The sequence below is a fragment of the Clarias gariepinus genome, chromosome 12 (assembly GCF_024256425.1).
Source record: "Clarias gariepinus isolate MV-2021 ecotype Netherlands chromosome 12, CGAR_prim_01v2, whole genome shotgun sequence".
NCBI classification, from domain to species: domain Eukaryota; kingdom Metazoa; phylum Chordata; class Actinopteri; order Siluriformes; family Clariidae; genus Clarias; species Clarias gariepinus.
This window is the reverse complement of record NC_071111.1, coordinates 22,214,967-22,232,942: the sequence shown is the minus strand read 5'-3', so window position 1 is coordinate 22,232,942 and position 17,976 is coordinate 22,214,967. Positions and strand designations below refer to the sequence as shown.

Sequence of the window (17,976 nt, the reverse complement as noted above, 5' to 3'; positions counted from 1 at the left end):
ATCATCATCTATACAGTTTTATCCTGTGTACAGGGTCAGGGGGGGACTGGAGTCTATTCCAGGGGACTTAGGGCACGAGGTGGGATACACCCTGGTGAGGGTGCCAATCCATCACACACATTTATTTACACACTATGGGCAATTTGGGAATGCCAATTAGCCTAACCTGCATGAGAACAGCAAACTCCAGGCAAGAGTCCACCAGAGGCAAGAATCGAACCCGGACCCAGGTGGAGCAAGGTGATAATGCTAACCACAAAGCCACCATCGTAGGCAGGTAACACAATGAGATAGATGCGAGTCTTCCGAGGAAGGTGTGTCACCTGTCCACCTATGTGCTACTTTTTAATGCCGTATAAGGAAAACGTAATGTTACAAAAACCTTTACTCAAAGTCACAGGTAACATATAGTCACAATAGTTATTTTCTTTGATGACATCATTTATGAGTATATCGATTGTCCTGTTATATTTGAAAAAGGTACTGTGCAGGTTTGTTCAAATTCCCATAAATGGTTTAGAAGGAGTTGCAGATAGCAGATTAGATCCTTCTGTTTATTGTTTTAACAATTTTTTTTTCAGAAAAATATAATTTATTAGAATATGGAATACCTAGTGCGCATCTATGCTTCCTAATAAAGGTTCTGTTGAAGTTCGGTTAAATTCTCATGGATGGTTTGGGAGAAGTAGCGCATAGAGGAAAAGTGTGATGCCTACAAATGACGATGTGAGACAAAAGATCTCGCATCGTCTCAAAAAGTAGATCTCAAAAAGTAATCATTTGTGTTGCCTATGCTAAAATCAGCGGCACGGTGTAATAGTTACATTAGCACTGTCGCCTTCGCTGTATAGAAGATGAATTAATGAATGAATAATGTCTGAAAAGCAATTATAGAATACCCTATATTATATAGCATATATTATATAATATACTATAATGTCTGGTAGATACCATTCAAGTGCATAATTAACAGAACATTACAACATTTATAAAGTCACATGATAAAATTCTTAGGGTAAAAACAAAAACATAAAACAGTACACGCTCTGTTTTATACAACTGTATTTATTATGCTGGAACCTGAGCGCACATTTTACACACCTAAATCCTGAGTCAAGAGATCTTTACAGTATTTCAATTATTTGTACTATTTTTGGAGAGAAGAAATTAATCTTATACACGCAATCAAATTCACCTTGATTTGAATCACCCAAAAGGTTACCCAACTCAAATAAAGCCTTTTTTGCTCAAAACATTTTTTCATGATTTTTAAATAATAAAATACTACAATGTTTATTCTCAAACTTTATATTTCAGGTGCAATGTAGTTTCCCTTTCTAAGGGAAGTAAATTCTGCTCTTGGAACGGATACCAATATCAGCATGAAAAAACAGTAGTAAATAACTAGTGAAATTAAGTACAAGTTAAAATAAATGAATTAACAGATGTTTTACTTTGGTTTGGCTTAGAATCAGGTAAATCTGAGCAAAATGTGCACTACATTTTTGGAAATCAGTTTTGCGATAACTTGCTTTATCTGCTGTGTTGCAAAATAATTATTTAAGGTAAGATGCTAGATCTGCCACAATTTAACCCTGAATCAAGCCCTTGCCTCCCTAAAACCCTTTACATTATCGTTCCTTCTGCTCGTCAGTGCACATTATTTGAGTCAAACTTTTAATAAATGATTGGAACAATAATCAAAATAGAAAATCAAGCAACTGAGGGCACGGTCTTTATCACATCTTCAGCAGATAACGCAGGGGTTTTCTGGTTTGGATGGCCGAGGGGAGGGCGACCTGGTGTACGATGTAGAATATGAATATGATGGAGTTGTAGAAGGCTGGGGCTGATATGTCGGAACTGTCGCTGCCCGAAATGCAGAAGCAGGATTGGTTTGATATGTAGACGCTACTTTCGGAACCGTAGGAGTAGATGTGGACTGATATGCGAAGGCTGAAGTTGCGTAAGATGGCCTGTAGCTGGCCTTCGCTGGAGAAGGGGTTGGCCTGTTCACTGCAGAAGGGGTTGGCCTGTAATATGGGGACGATGACTGACTCCCGTCGGTATATGTGATGAGATACTCTGGATAGATCTGATGCTTCTCAAACACTACAAATATGGAGGGATTCTGGACATTATTTACGCAGCTGTCGTAATAGATGGTATCTCCGCCATCTTTAGAGGGGGGGCGGGTGTAGCTGGAGTCGCCGGTGATGTAGTCGCCAACTAGGACACGACAAACAAACATGGTGCGAACTGTAGAGGATCCGGTGTAATCATGGGAGTACTTGGCATCCCTGGCGAAATAACTCCCTAGAACAAGAGAGGATATAATGTACAATTAGCTAATTGGATTTTATACATTTATTGCAATTATTCTTTATAAAAAAGTCCCCCAAATTCTCTAATTGTTCCACTGATCCATAACCACAAGATGCTGAATTGAGGAGATTAAGTTGCAAGGTGTAGCCCTTTTTTCATGCTTTTAATTTACAATTCCTATTTGTCAAATTAATGAATATAGAAACAAAGTGGTGCAGCCTGTGTAATATAACACTATTCCAGCCAAACAGCAACCAGAGTGCATTTCGGATTGATGATGTTTAAAAATGATATTCGTCAGCTGCCTTGGCAATGCTCACCTACTGTATTAAGTTGGGGGTCGAAGCTTCTCAAGATTCTTAAATTCAAATTATTTATTTTCCATAACCACTCACTCCTTCTTTAATGCTCCTTTTACCGCACCCTTATTCATAACAAAATTCTAAAAAGCACTTAACAATATTTATGGCCTAAACATAGCCTATGTAATTTTTAAAAAGCTATGTATTGGCTCTTCTAAAATAATTTAAAATACATAAAAAAACGGTAGCAAAACACCTTTCCCGTAGGCCGTGCCGTGAGTGCCACAGAGTCTCCAGTCGAAGTTATGGCGGCAGATGACCTCAATGTGTTTGGATTCTGTCCCATGAAACAGTTGTTTCTCTGTAATATTCTTCCCATTGTTATTCTTTGTCATTTGATCTTTCTGCCTGTGAAATCATCATCATCATCATCATCATCATTATGTACTGTTTCAAACCATAGTTTCATTATTGTACAAAAGTTGCACTAAATTTACACTGCTTATGTACATACCACTGAAATACTTCCCACAGGGATCTGTTTTGTATTCTTTCAATCTTTTGAATGCTGAAACCGTGCATGGTGGTTTTGAAAAGGCGCTCGATTACACTGTATTCACTTGAGTCAGTCTGTAGCTGTACGTTCTGCAAGAAATTACAGACAACATCAGCAAGCGGTGGTGCAATAAAATACATTTGATCTATTAAAGCATTTAGTCTCTACTGATGTCTGAGATATCAAACATCAGTAGATATAAGTAGATATGAGATATACAGTATATATATGCAAATATTTGTTTTAGATCAGTCAGCATGCAGACATGATGTATTAGTGTGTTAAATGCATTATTTTTAACAAGTTAACACGAATCTCAGAGCTCTCACAAAGTATCTCTATGTCACTCCTCGTCCATACACAGCATTTTAGTGTCTATGTAAATGAGTTACTGATGAGCTACACCCCTCATAAAAACAAGTTTGGATTTATTTTCTACGTTCTAGAACAATACTGAATTAAAAAAAAAAATGAAATAACAATTAGGTAATTAAGTTTACACTGGTAGTGTATCTTCTTTTATGAGGTCATATAAGGGGAAAATCTAACTGGCTGATTAAAGCCCTGGCCAATACAAAAATAGAAAAAATACAAAAAGCATTTTTGCTTTTTGGTCATGCACCCTTAAGTCCTATCTGAATGTATAAATGACTAAAATTTTGCATAATAGGTGCCCTTTATTGCTACCTGTCCATCACTTTCATTGACTATAAAGTTTTGCAGAGGTGACATTATGTGGCTATGTTTGTTTGTATTTGTCCCTGTTTTTCCTGTAGCTGTCTCACACTTCTTACTGATTATCAGTTGCAAGCATTGCAGCACTCGTTTTCTTTTGCAAATCAATGTTCAAGCACCTTGTAACCGATCTCAGGAGTCAGCGCTTTATTCCAGTGGCTTGGCAGGGTTTTCATCTGGCTGTTGGGTGCTGGTTTTCTGAGAACGAAAACAGAGGTCCTTATGGTTATCAGGGTTTTGGTCTAAAAACTTGAAATCAGGAAAGGAAAGTAGAAAATCGCTGTCCTCTTACTTTGTTCTGATTGTGTCTGCATCTGCTGCTGACACGAATACAGGGCGACGCCTTACAAGCTTTTTGGTCCCATAGCGCTTGTTTACCTGTAACATATCTGAGGAAAGAGATTTATTATTAGTTTTTACCTGTGTATGTAAAACAAAGTCATGCATTACTGTATAATAAAGAATCTTTAGGCTCGTGACATTGATCTTTTTTAAATATTAAAGTGTAAAGATCTTTATACACCAATGACACAAATAAATGGCATGAAAAGCATCAATTTTGGGGGTGAACACACCTCAGATATTCACACCAAGCATAATGAGAATATGCGAGCACTGGTACTAAAAAGTCTAAAACATTACACAAAAGAATGGGTCAATTATACTTCAGAAAACTTAAAAAAAAATCTCAGAAACCATCTATTTTCCACTGTTGTTTCACTCTAAAACACCAGTGGTAGGTGGTCTATGGAACTGCATGTCTGGTATAAAGAAAGCAGATTTTATCTCAGCCATAGCTGTCCACTACATTTTTGATTTATTGGCACTAGCTGAGACCAACATATCTCCACAGGACTCAGCTACACTGCTCAATTCTCTGCCTACAGTATGTGTTCTTTCCTCTCCATAAGAATCTGGCAGACATGGTGGTACAGGCCTGCTGTTGTCTAGGAGATGGTCCTTTACACTTCTTCACATGTCCCATATCAACTTTTCATAATTTAAATTTTCCCCCATCCTCAAGGAACCCTGCCTGGATCTAGCAGACATCAGTAACTACCGGCCGGTATCACTTCCCTCTTTTCTCTCTAAAAATCTTGAACGCATTGTATACAATTAAACGCTTCTTAATCTCTCACAGGACAATCTCAGTGACCTCAATCAACCTGGATTAAAAGTGGAACATTACACAGAGACTGCCCTTCTGTCCACCACTGAGAAACTCCATGCTGCTGAATCAGCTAAACTGTCATCCGTCCTCATCTGGACCTTAAAGCAGCATTTGACACGGTAAACCACAGGGTTGTCTTGTCAGTCCTTGCAAATCTTGGAATCTGTGGCAGGGCATGGCAATGGTTTGCCTTTAAACTAAGGTCAGTCGTATAAGGTTAAATGACAAAATCCACATTTGCCCTATGCAGACTCTCCACCAGTGTCCCACAAGGCTCAGTACTTGGCCCTCTTTTGTTCTCCCTTGATAACCGATCTCTAGGTGCTTTTTATAGCATTGCTATGTAGATGACTCATTACTGTATTTCTTTCCTTATTTTTGTCAATTTCTTCTTCATAACAAAAAATAAATAAAAATTGTCCATTTTTCTTAGGGAGCCAATCGATTTAGAGCAATGCCTGGCTAAAATTAATATCATTTGAATCCTAGAGACTGGGGGGTTAGTGATAATTACGGAAGCACAATATATTATTGTATCGGGAGCTCACTGGTTATTCCCATCCCTGCTGCACACTACTTTGATTAAATGTATAAAAAGATTTAGCTCACCATGCTAATTTCATTACAATGTTCCACCAAGCTGCATTCTAATTGAACAGAGGTGTTTCTTTTGCTGTGAAAAGTTTGTAAAATTCGGCCTGCCACTTCTGTCATTTATATGAAAAATCCTATTAGATTATAGATAAGGTTACTGGTTTAAAAAATATTTCTGACATACAAAAACATTTTACTGGTGTATAAAGAACTTAAAGATATTCTATCTAATCTATCCAAATAGCTATAATATAATGTTGTGTAATTTCCAACTTTTCATATTGTCTTGACCTCCTACAGTACTACACACGTTATTTTTCTTGTTTGTTAAAGTTTTCTTCTAATACACCATGCAAACAATGTGTGGGAATGAGGTGGTACCTTGGAAGCTGAGTGTGTACGTTTGTGAGCCAGCCGTGAACTCCATCTCTGCTTTATTGTCCTGGGTAAATTTCTGCTCCAAGTCCTCGCTGGTGATTGAAGCCGAGTTGTGACCTCCGGCCTGAACGACAAACACATGCTTTATGTTCAAAAACAGCTACGGACATACAGTAATACAGCTCTGGCTTGTTAGAAATTCTAATTAGATTCTATCATGTTTATTTCATACATTCACAGGGATCCAGTGCTGGGGGGAAACATACAACATTAGGGAGGAAATAGTGTCAAAAATAAACCAAGACGGACTTGATGGACGGTATAATTTTAGTTAAAGGTGCTCCGATCAATTAGCCGCTATTTGAAATCAACCAATAATTACTTAATTTTTACAAATCGGTTGTTTCACAACTGAACAATCACATATACCGATACTATTGTAACAAAGTAAAATACCTGAGTTGACAGCCACCACAACATGCCGTTAGTCTCTATTAAAAGAACTCAATTTTGCATTATGCAAAGCATTCTGCCAAAAGTTTTAACGCAACAAACCGTATTCGTTCATAAAGAACAAAGCACTGAATAATTTGAATATGAAATGTTATCCGCAGTGTTGTTGTTGGTCTTCTGGCTGCTCCCGGCAAGGGGTCGCCACAGCAGAATATTCAGTCCGGACAACAACTTGGCACAGGTTTTACGCCCTTACTGACGCAACCCTCCCATTTTATCCACTGAGCCACCAGTGCGAATGAACTCATATCAGCAATGGCAGTGGCTAACTCTTGTAATTCGAGCCTACACCTTGTGCTTTTCCCAACCACAAACGTAAATGTATTTTATTGGGATTTTATGTGGCATGCATTTGTATTCAGTCTCCTTTACGCTGATACCCCTAACTAAAATCCAGCCTTTAGAATCACCTAATAAGTAAATACTCATTATAATGAATAACGAAGCCCTTAGGGACCATTAGTGAACAAACAGCATCATGGAGCACAAGGAACACACCAGACAGGTCAGGTAGAAAGTGGTGGAGAAGTTTAAAGCAGGGTTAGGTGATATAAAAATATCCCAAGCTTTGAACATCTTACAGAGTACTATTCAATCCATCATACAAAAATAGAGAGAGTATGGCACAACGGTTACCCTCCGTCTAAACTGACAGGAGAACATTAATCAGAGAAGCAGCCAAGGTACTGTAACTCTTCTTATGTTGCGTTTAAGATAAGCATTTTGGTGTGTGAGGCGTTTATAACAGTTTCTTTATAATCTATAGAGATAGAATAAATAGAACACTTTATATGAATGATCCCGATAATCCCCACACACCTGTCGCCAGCAATCAGTATCAGTCGATTCCGATTTCTGTAATCGGTGATTGGCCCCAAAAACCCTGCTCGAAGCACCCCTAATTTCAGTCTTTAGGACTTTTTAAAATGTACAGTTTTAGCTCACTTAAATCTGTTCTTTTAATACTATGCTACACTACTTACTTACAGTACCTACATACAATTTACTTAATATAGCGGTATAGCCATTGTGATGTTTTAATCATACTATGCAGTTGTACTGGTATATCCTTCATCCCGCTCCTGCACAAACATTACTTTATCCGTCTCTGTTACTTACTGCCAATGCATACTGGATCCAGTTGCCGAACTCATCCTCCCAGTACCACGCCCAACTGGTGGTGAGGATATAATTGGGCTGGATCACCGAGGAGACCGTCGAGAGACGCCGCACGACGTCACAGCCACGCATCATTGTATCGAAGTGGACTCCAGAGCTTTAACAGACAAAAAATAAACGAATAATAAACGAAATGGTGAAAATGATTGCCTGGTGTCTGTGTGCATGGAATTTGCATGTTGTCCCCATGCTTGGTGGGTTTCCAAAGACATGCAGAGTAGGCTAACTGGCATTCCTAAATTGCCCATAGTGTGTGAGTACTGTAGGTGTGTGAATGTGTGTACTGCAATTTATTGCCACCCTGACCAGAGTGCACCCTGCCTAGTGCCGTGATCCTGTATGGGACAAGTGGTATAGAGCATGCATGAATGAATGAATGGATTCCCTCATGCATACATTGTTATTAAAACCACTTGTAAATAAAATGTCAGTCAGTTGGTAGTTTCTTAAATGTTGTTCCTCTTTTTGGCTACTTCTATTAGAGGTTGCCACTGCGGATCAGAAGGTCTGCATTTTTTACCCGGCGCAAGTTTACGCTAGATGCTGGGCTTTATCCAGGCTTGGGATTGGGATTAACTTGTTCAACTCCCCAGTGGCTGGGCTTGATTCCCTTACTGGGATTTGGTGAGAGCGCCAAATGCTAGCTACTAATCCACCAGGGAATTATGTCTGCCTGTTTATCATCATTTAACTGCGATAATAACATAACCTAAATTGATTGGGTTCTAAATAAATGTTGTGTTCATGCTACAGAAAAGCTGACCGATAGACTACTATCTGATATTAATGATTAATTAGTCAAAAATAATAGTCATGCTGTACTTCACCTACAGCCTAGGTATATTTACACTCACCAACCATGTCATAAGGAACACCTGCTTACTCATGCAGTTATCTGATCTGACACTGCATAAAATCACGCAGATAAGAAGGTCAGGAGCTTCAAGTTAACATTCACATCAAACACCAGAAGGGGAGAAAAGTGCACACGAGTTCCAATGTCTTTGTTTGGTGATTTTTTTTTCCAGATTCTAGAACAATATTAGAGATTCCAAAATAGCACACATGGAATTAGGTAATTAAGTAACAACAATAACAACAACAGTAAGTAGAATCTCAGGAATGTCAGCTGTTCACGAATAGTTCCTGTAAGAACAGTGTTGTGAAATGCATTTGCAAAACCCATCAAGCACCAGGACGAAACGAGCTCTCATGAAGACCATCTCAGAAAGGCACAATAAAAACGTATCTTTGCTGCAGAGGAGAAGTTCAGTTAGAGTTCCCAGCCTCAGAAATAACCATCTAACAAACAGCACCTCAGATTAGAGGCGTTACGAAAGATTTACAGATCATAAGTAGCAGACACATCTCAATATCCACTGTTTAAATTAGATTATCGTATATTTTAGATGCCGTCAGTATTGTTTTACAGTGTAGAAAGAATTAAAAATCAGGAAAGACCATGGAGTTAGACGGTGTGTCCAAACTTTTGACTGGTAGTGTATGTCTGTGCATGACGTCACATTAAGGGGGAAAAAAAAATCTAACTGGCTTGTTTAAGCCCTGGCCAATATAAAAATGGAAAAAAATACATAACGCAGGAAATTCTTCTCAACCAATCCGTCATGTTTTGTTTGTTTGTAAACAAAAAGTCATGTGATATGGTACTAGCTTTATTAAAACCTGTTACGAAACCTGTTGCTGTATGCAAATTTCACCTAACAGGTGCCAATTCAAACCTGGTACTGTAAATCATAACTTCTTGTTTTGTTTTGTTTTTTTAACCCTGTAAACATGTTGTTTATTGCGTATTGGTGCTAGGCCAGGTTCACATCCCATCCAATCCCCTGAACCCAGTCTGCACCCACTGCTGGTCCTAAGCCTGGATAAAAACAGGAGGATCGTGTTAGGAAAGTAATCTGGCATAAAACCTGTGTTAAAATAAAAATAAAAAATGAAATAACTAAAACAAAGGTTATGTGACGTTACAATACATAACCAGATAAATAGATGGATAGATAAGCATTCTCAGTAAATATCTATTTATATTCTTGTTCATGACAATAAAAACTAAGCCTGCATGATTTGATTAAAAAAAATAATAACAATTTTGACACATATTGCGATTTACACTGTGATATTTAACTATTGTATGTATAATTTAGCATTCAAACGTATTCATCCAGGCTAATACCAAATAATTGGCTAAATTATCCCATTATCCCTATGGCATATTTTTGTAAGTCTTTCAGCTGCGAGAATGCATATATTACCTGTAAAAACTTTCAGCCTTTTGAATCTAAATAATTGCACAGGTCCATTTTTATGTCATTTAAGCACGGTGGCTTAGCGGTTAGCTTAAGGAGGGGATTCCTCCACGTACTCTGGTTTCCTCCCACAGTCAAAGACATACAGATTAGGCTAATTGGTGTTCCCAAAACCCATGGATGGGACACAATACCAAAAAATTTCAAAATACTAATAAAAACAGACTCTTAAAAATAAAGTGTTACCCTGAAATTATTTTCAATCCCCATTTTTTTTATAGTAACAACCATATTAAATTGTCAATAATATTATAAAACTACAAAACCAAATGAAAGCCAGCCAGATTTGTCAATCTAAATTTCACATTTACACTTCAGAGTATATACAGTAGTACTGTATATTACCTGTATGTTTTAGCTGGGTCACAGTAATCTTTCTCTATGCCCTCGTTGTCAGGAAGAGCTACCCAGCGGAGTCCCTCCTTCACCTCCCATTTATACGGCACTCTGGAGTGCTCTTTAAAGCACCTGTCTGCCAGGGACATGGTTACAATTCAGTTTACATTACATGGGTTTACATTCTGTCATCTTTGTTAATCATCATTGAAAACAATGGCTGTAATGGTTTCTCGTCTTACCTCCGTTCCTGCAGTGTCCTTTGATAAAGTACATACAGATCTCCTTTTTCTCTGACAAAACACAAGGAAACTCATTTTCAGTAAACAGTTATACTTTGTGTTTTCGTGATGACCCAGGGTGAGATGTATGGCTTACATAAACAACTAACTTCTAACAGAAGGCTGAATCCCAAATCGCTATCCAACCCCTGATCAAGGGCACTACTTCTGATGTGTGGAACAACAGATGCTATTTGGGATTTAACCCTGGAACTGGGAAGTTAATGAAGCTGATATTCTAAAGTGTAATAAGTGGAGACATAAAAAGAAACTTATGATATTTACAGGACTGTCCAACATATCCAGTGTTTATTCCCCTCACATTTATTCTTCTCACTTTTTGGCTACCTAGTACCAGTAAGAATTTAAAGCTCATTTTAGTTACACTGCCGGTCGCCAGCTCCTTCAGGCGCAGGAGGATACGTGTTGGCGGGACCTGTTGTACTGGTTATTAGGGACTCGGGCTGCCGCCTCCTCCTCCTCCTCCTCCTGCCTACGACTGCATCACAGCCATACTGATATCCAGCACAACAGCATTCCCTATACTGTGATACTGCTTAATTAAGCAAAGTATACTGTTAACACTTATACTAATAATGCAGCACCGTTATCTTTCCTTGGAATACAAGCCCTTTAACCTGGCACAGATTGAAAACTTTCTTTCTCAATTAAACATGGTGGAAATTATGGTGAAAAGGTGTTTTGTCTATGATGACTCATAAAGTTTCTTGAATTTGTATACTGACATTAGCATTATTTATTAGTGTACAGTAGTTTAGTATTCTGTACACAGGCCTATACTCTACATATTATTGTGTTCCTGATTAGGAATAGCGTGTTCTGTATTTTGTTCTAGGTGTTGTTTTTTCTCACTTCCTCAGGACAGGTGTCTGGTTGGAGGCTTTGCGGCTTATCACGGTAACTTTATCTTTATCCAAAACTCCACTTTGGCAGGAATAAAAAGGGGGCGTTTTGTTCATTTGGAGAAATATGAAATATGAGATGATATAAAACATAGAAAAAAATTCTATGCAAATGTGAATTTTTCTAAAGCGAGTTTGGAGCAAGACTTAGCAGTAATTAGATATACCTGATAATATTAGTAAATGGTAACATCTGGCTCTATGGTATAACATTATGCATTTATAATATTTTAAAATAAATAGTTTTATTGTAGTATAATCCGCCTTAATTGGCTTGTATAATCGTAACTGTCCATTTGTTTTTATCTTAGATTCCTTTACCTAATTCACTTACAGTGCTGTACATGCTATTTTTAATTAGGCTTTAAACAGGGTGTCCAATGCAAACTGTGTAATCTGACAAGCATGCTGCAAATTACCTTGAGAGTTTTGAAAATTCTTAGGGGTTGAGCCTCTGTTGGTCCTGGGACCTCCGCTACCACCCGTAGCATTAGCATTAGCCGATGTCTGGTTATGCCGATTGCCATTTCTGGTAAATGTCTGTCCGCTGTTCTCTTGAACTTTACCACCGTACTTGGCATTTAGTCGTAAGGCCTCGATGTTTGAGTATGTGGTCTTTATAGATGCCAGAAGCTCAGAAGGAACGCCTCTGTCCTGCAACGTTTTTAGAGGATGGGGTTCATAAAAATCATGTGATCGTGGACACTGACATGGGCCTCTCAGGTACTTCTCGCAGATGTGCAGCCGTTTGCAGTCCTCTCCAGCTTCGCATCGTCCATACAGTCCCGTCCCATTGTTATAGGAATAGCACACCTACAGTAGCAGGAAAATTATGAACTAAAATTAGTTAGATCCAATAGCTTTTGCGGGTCAGTGGGCCCTTTTCAAAAAACAAAACAAAAAAAAAACAGAAGTATGTAGATGCAGGACAAAATGATTTATTTTAGACCTTACAGACATTTAGTTAGCACAGAAACACCGCCATTTTATTAATTAAGCTCACAGTGAAAACATGGGTTACATCATCTTAGATAGTGAAAACACTAAACTAAAGTGCTTTCATTTGTCCCAACTACAGAGACTAAAGTTCTAAGTTGTGATGTTTGTCAAAACTATAGAGGCTAAACTTCAAAGCTCTATGGTTAATTAAAAAACGAGACTAAAACTTAAATCTTTGATGTTCCTCAAAACTACAGAAACTAAACTTCAAATCTCTGATGTTTATCAAAACTACAAAGACTAAACTTCAAAGCTAAGATTGTTTATCAAAACTACAGAGACTAAACTTCAAAGCTAAGATTGTTTATCAAAACTACAGAGACTAAAGTTTAATTCTCTGATTTTCATTAGAACTAGGGACTAAACTTCAAATCTCTGATGTTCATCACTAAGACTGAAGCGCTGGTGTACATGCTGCTCTTCATTTGCCTTTTTTTTTTCTTATTCCTTCCTGTGATCTTCACAAGAGAGAGGCCATACAAAATTTAATTATATGCAGTGTACAGTACAAACAATAAAGATTTTCTTATTAAATATTTAATAAATGTATTTTTCCATGTTATTATGTTTTTTTTTATTTTATTAATTCTGCTAATTTATTTGCAGTTTTTCCAAAACACTTCTTATATATGAAAATGGTGTTCATCTAGGCCATTATTATTGTTGTAATGAAAGTTAACCGACCTCTAAATTTCGGCGCTAAGCCTGCTAACGTGAATGTGTTCAAAATGTTAATAAAACACTATAAACTATGAGTAAAACAGAAAGGTATGATTATTTACTGGGGGAAGGATGCTGGTGTCACTCTGGAGTAGTAAGGTACAGAGCTCACTTCTGTCCAGCTGACTCAGTCCATGTTTCTGAAGGACCTGGGCATTTTGCACAGTCTGCAGGTCATGACAAAAACGGCATCCTCGTCTACAGGGCAAAAGAAATCAATTTTTAATTAGCATTACTGACGTCAGGCAAGGAGGCCTGAGGTGTTGAGGCTCATCACAATGGCGTTGTGAGGGTTAGGGCTCTGGGCAAGACACACACCAACCTTTCACACCAACCGTACTGTAGTACATCACGTACATGGAGCTGGATTTGTGCACATGGGCCTTGATATGCTGTTCTTTACCGATATACTTGTCTGTATTTCTCTGATTTAACTACAGGGAGTTTCAGAAAGCCACATATACAGTAAGTTTAAATGTCAACATACCTTTAGCCATGTTGTGTATTACACACATGGCACCAAGATGCTTTTCAACGCATTTATGTCAATCAAGCGTCATGTTATCACTTGATGTATGTGTTGAAACCATAAAATGCGCAAGGGCAAAAGGCATTCAGGTAATTCCCACCACACCTGGCCTAAAGCCCTTTACACCTACTGTATGGCACTGACTCACATTTATCTAATTTCCTGTTTAGCAGGGGCGGCACTGAAATTTGAACTCATGACCTTTTGATCAGAAGTCTGCCTGCACTTGAAAACTGAAGGGATATTTTCAAGTCTGCCTTAAATTAAGGCGAATACAAGAACAATGCAAATAGCTCGTGGTCGTTATAAATTTTCCATCACTTAAAGTCACCCGGAAGGCTAGTACAATGTAGGTTTTTGAAGCCAAACTCCACAACCCTTATTATGTGCAATGAAAATTAAGCTGAGACGCATACCCTGGAGGTGCGAGGCCACAGGGCTAACCACTATGCCACTATGCTGCCCAAATTCTTTTCATTTACAGGAAAATACTTGTTACTTCTTCCCAATATTGATTCAAGAAAGACTTGAAAATCCTTGAACTATCCCTTTAACTACATCCAACACAGTCCCCACCGACCCAAAATAGTGGCACCAAACATGGTAGTCCTTTCTCACCTATAAAAGACTCAGTCTACCCATGTACCGAGAACTAGTGTAATCCAAATAAAGTTCATCATGCTCAGTTGTTAGTGCAGTATGCACTGCTTAGAAGCAGGACAAACAGGACGTTTAGCTCTTTGAGGAAGAGGAAACTGAAAACTGCAATACGATGCAATAAGTATTTCCAAAGTAAATACGATGCAATAATTATTTCCAAAGTAAAACAAAACAGCAATTTACTGTATTACAGGTCAGAAGCTTATGGAGAGTTTGTCCATAATTTATTTTTCCTAATAATTTTAAGTTGATAAATAAACATTGCCAAACATATCCTTTGGCATGTCCTTTGGCATGGGGTTTCCTCCGGGTGCTCTGGTTTCCTCCAACAGTCCAAAGATGCACAGATTAGTTTAACTGGTGTTCCCAATTTGAGTGAGTGAGTGTGTGCGTATGTGTGTCTGCCCTACGATGGATTGGCATCCCTGCCTTGTCTCCTAAGTCTCCTGGGACCCTGTACACAGGATAAAGCATTGTATATGATGAGCGAGTAAGTGATGAGATCTTTATGAGATTGTTCTTCCAATTATTTGGTGTTGGATAAAAAACAGTCTAACACTTTAGATTTAGTTTAAATATATAATGGTGCATTTGATGGGCAGCACGGTGGCTTAGTCCAAGTTCGATTCTGCCCGTGTGAGTATGTGTGCATGGAGCTTGCTTGGTGGCTTTCCTCAGTCTCCTCCCAAAGACATGAAGGTTAGGCTAATTGTTTTTAGTCTTTCAGCTGCACAGAACTTGGCACAGGTTTTTACGCCGGATGCCTTTCCTGATGCAACTTTCCTCCCATTTTTATCCGGGCTTGGGACCGGCACTGCATTCCAGTTATTAACTAATTTTTGGCGTAAGTTTACGGCGCCATTACGGCTGAACCGTTTGAGATATGAAAAATCCCTTCGCAAATTTGCATCCTCAATATCTTTAGATCACATCGGCCCGGCTTGGTGGCAATCGTATAAATTCCCTAGGAGGAGTATGTTAAATTCCTTTGGCCGCTCTAAATGTTTACCGAGCTTTGTGTGCATATGCGCAAGTGTGTATGAGCTATGGAGCAAAATCTCGTGACCTTCTGGCATCCTAATGGCAGCAGATTCCAACCTGTCTGCCAATTTTCAAGAGTCTTTGAGAATTTCTTTTTAAGCCTAAAAAATTTTTTTGGTATTTTTTACAAGAAGGTCCTGCGCACCCTATAGTGCTTGGGCCCTAATCGCCATAAGCCTCTGTTGGACTGCAGAAGTTAGTAGATCACATTTAAAAAAAGTGATAGATCAGGGAAGGAGTTTAAAGTGCAATCACAATAACTGCACTTTTATTCTTTTTCTTATCAAATCATGCAACCTTTTTGAAGTGCATGATTATTATTATTGTTATTATTATTATTATGAGGGTAAAACCAAACTTTCTAAGCCATCTCCTCCCCTGTATCTCATAAACACAGAAACCTTGAGCTCTCATGTGACATGGCAGTGTTTACACTCATCAGCCCTGCTTACCTTCCTCTTCCGTACTGACAATCACCGAAAAGGAAGAACTTGCAGAGGTGGAGGTTCATGCAGCCGGTACAGCCCTTCGCCCTGCACAGCTTCACGGAGGTTCTGGCCACGATAGTCTTCTGTCCGTTCACCAGCACCGTGACGAGGGACTCGTTCTCTTCCAGAACTGCATCGATAAAGGAGCTGTTAAACAAACTGTCATATAAACCGACTCTGGAGTCAGACACCAAGTCATCGTAGAGCATTGAGCCGTTATTCGCGCAAACCCGCTTCATTAAGGACTCGGGAGTCATCGCGGACATCATGTCGGGAGCAGCGGCAGCGCTACGCGCGTCTCACTCGGCTGGGTCGGTTAGCCTTCCAGATACATCACCGCTCCTGACGATTGGAAAACGAAAGCTAACAGTGCCAGGGTTGCCATGTTGAGGAAAAAAACACCGTACATATAAGGTGGTCAGTAGGAGCAAAGGAAAAAAACAAAACAGACTATAGATATGAAATAGAGTTGCAAAGTAACAATGATTTAAATTTATTTTTACATTTATACTAATTTACGATTGTAGAACTGTGACTTACAAAAGTGCTTTAAAGCTTCCATCATTGGATAAATCCCTACACTGGGTTACTAAGTACCATCAGTTTGTTTATTTTATTTGATTTATTTACACTTTTTTTTTTTTTTAGGTTTCGTCATCGTTTGAAGATTGTCAGAGACCGATCGAGGTCCAATAGAGAGATCGACAGAGACATTGGGTCCAAGCTCCTATGTCGTCGCAAGCACTGGGTGCTGGGAAAAACAAGCATGATACTATGATGTCACTTAATGTGACATCATAGTATTATTATGAGGTCATTCAATATGATGTCACTCAGGCAGTTGTTAACCACTTTTTTCGGCATAAGATTAAAAGGCATGTGCTATGCAGCAAAATCGTACTCCGACGTCAAAAGTCAAAGGTAAAAGGTCCTCATAAACTGGGCCCGTGAACGTCAAGTTTAGTAAGATTTATTATGTTATTATGCAAATTGCTATGTTAAAGGATCCACCATACCCCCTGCCAATGTATTTGGAGTACATAAAATGACACTAGTGTATCAATGTCACTTTGTTACCATTCTATATATTTATCTATGATACCACAATATGATATACCCGATTTTTTTTCTGCTTCTGATGAGGGCTTGACCTTTGACCGCGCATGCATAATAATAGGATTATTTTTAATAAGGGGAATTTTACGCCAAGATGCTGGAGAAAAGCATCACACACTATGATATCATTCCATGTTATTTCACTCAATATAATGTCACTCAGGAAGTTATTAGTCACCTTTCAGCATAAGTTTAAGGCCTTGCCACAGATGAACTGTTTGTGATATGCAAAATCCCTTAGGGGTTTTGCATCCCAGTGTCGTGAGATCATATTGGTTGTGACCGTATAAATTCCTTAGGAGAAGTATATCAAAATCCATTGGGTGCATTTTGCAAACAACCCAAAATAACTGACTTTTCATGACATGAACAGAAATTTTTTTTCAGCGCTATGAGATCTAAAGAGGGACGTCGCATTTATATGTGTATGAGCGACGCAGCAAAATTTCATGAGGGCCGATCAGACGTCCTAATGGAGGCAGTTTCCCACCTGTGTGCTAATTTTCATGACTTTTTGAGCCTGGGAAATCCCCCCCCCACCCCGTCCACCCCCCCCCCCCCCTCCCTTGGATAGTTGGTAAAAAAAATCCTTAGAGCAACAATAGTGCCCTTTGCAGACTATGACATAAGCACTTTTAGAGCATTAACACTTATTAAAGCCATAGTGTTGATGTTATAGTGCCTGGGCCCTAAATATGTCTAAGGAATTATTTTCTCCATTACTATGTACTGTACACTGTACAAGTGAGTATCACTGTCACCTCGCACCTCCAGGGTCTGGGTTGTTGTCCCCATGCTTGGTG

General features: G+C 38.7%; 1 protein-coding gene across 1 annotated transcript; it reads right to left on the bottom strand.

The window, feature by feature from the left end:
- Positions 1-1,049: 1,049 nt before the first annotated feature.
- On the bottom strand, positions 1,050-16,382 carry si:ch73-252i11.1 (uncharacterized protein LOC553517 homolog). The gene is made up of 12 exons (XM_053508758.1): positions 16,022-16,382; positions 13,402-13,537; positions 12,040-12,433; positions 10,659-10,709; positions 10,426-10,552; positions 7,694-7,850; positions 6,065-6,185; positions 4,211-4,307; positions 4,038-4,116; positions 3,142-3,272; positions 2,884-3,035; positions 1,050-2,316 (listed from the first exon to the last, which is right to left on the bottom strand). The coding sequence occupies exons 1-12, from the start codon at positions 16,324-16,326 to the stop codon at positions 1,748-1,750; spliced, it is 2,319 nt and encodes a 772-aa protein (XP_053364733.1). The 5' UTR covers positions 16,327-16,382; the 3' UTR covers positions 1,050-1,747.
- Between the last annotated feature and the right edge of the window lie 1,594 nt (positions 16,383-17,976).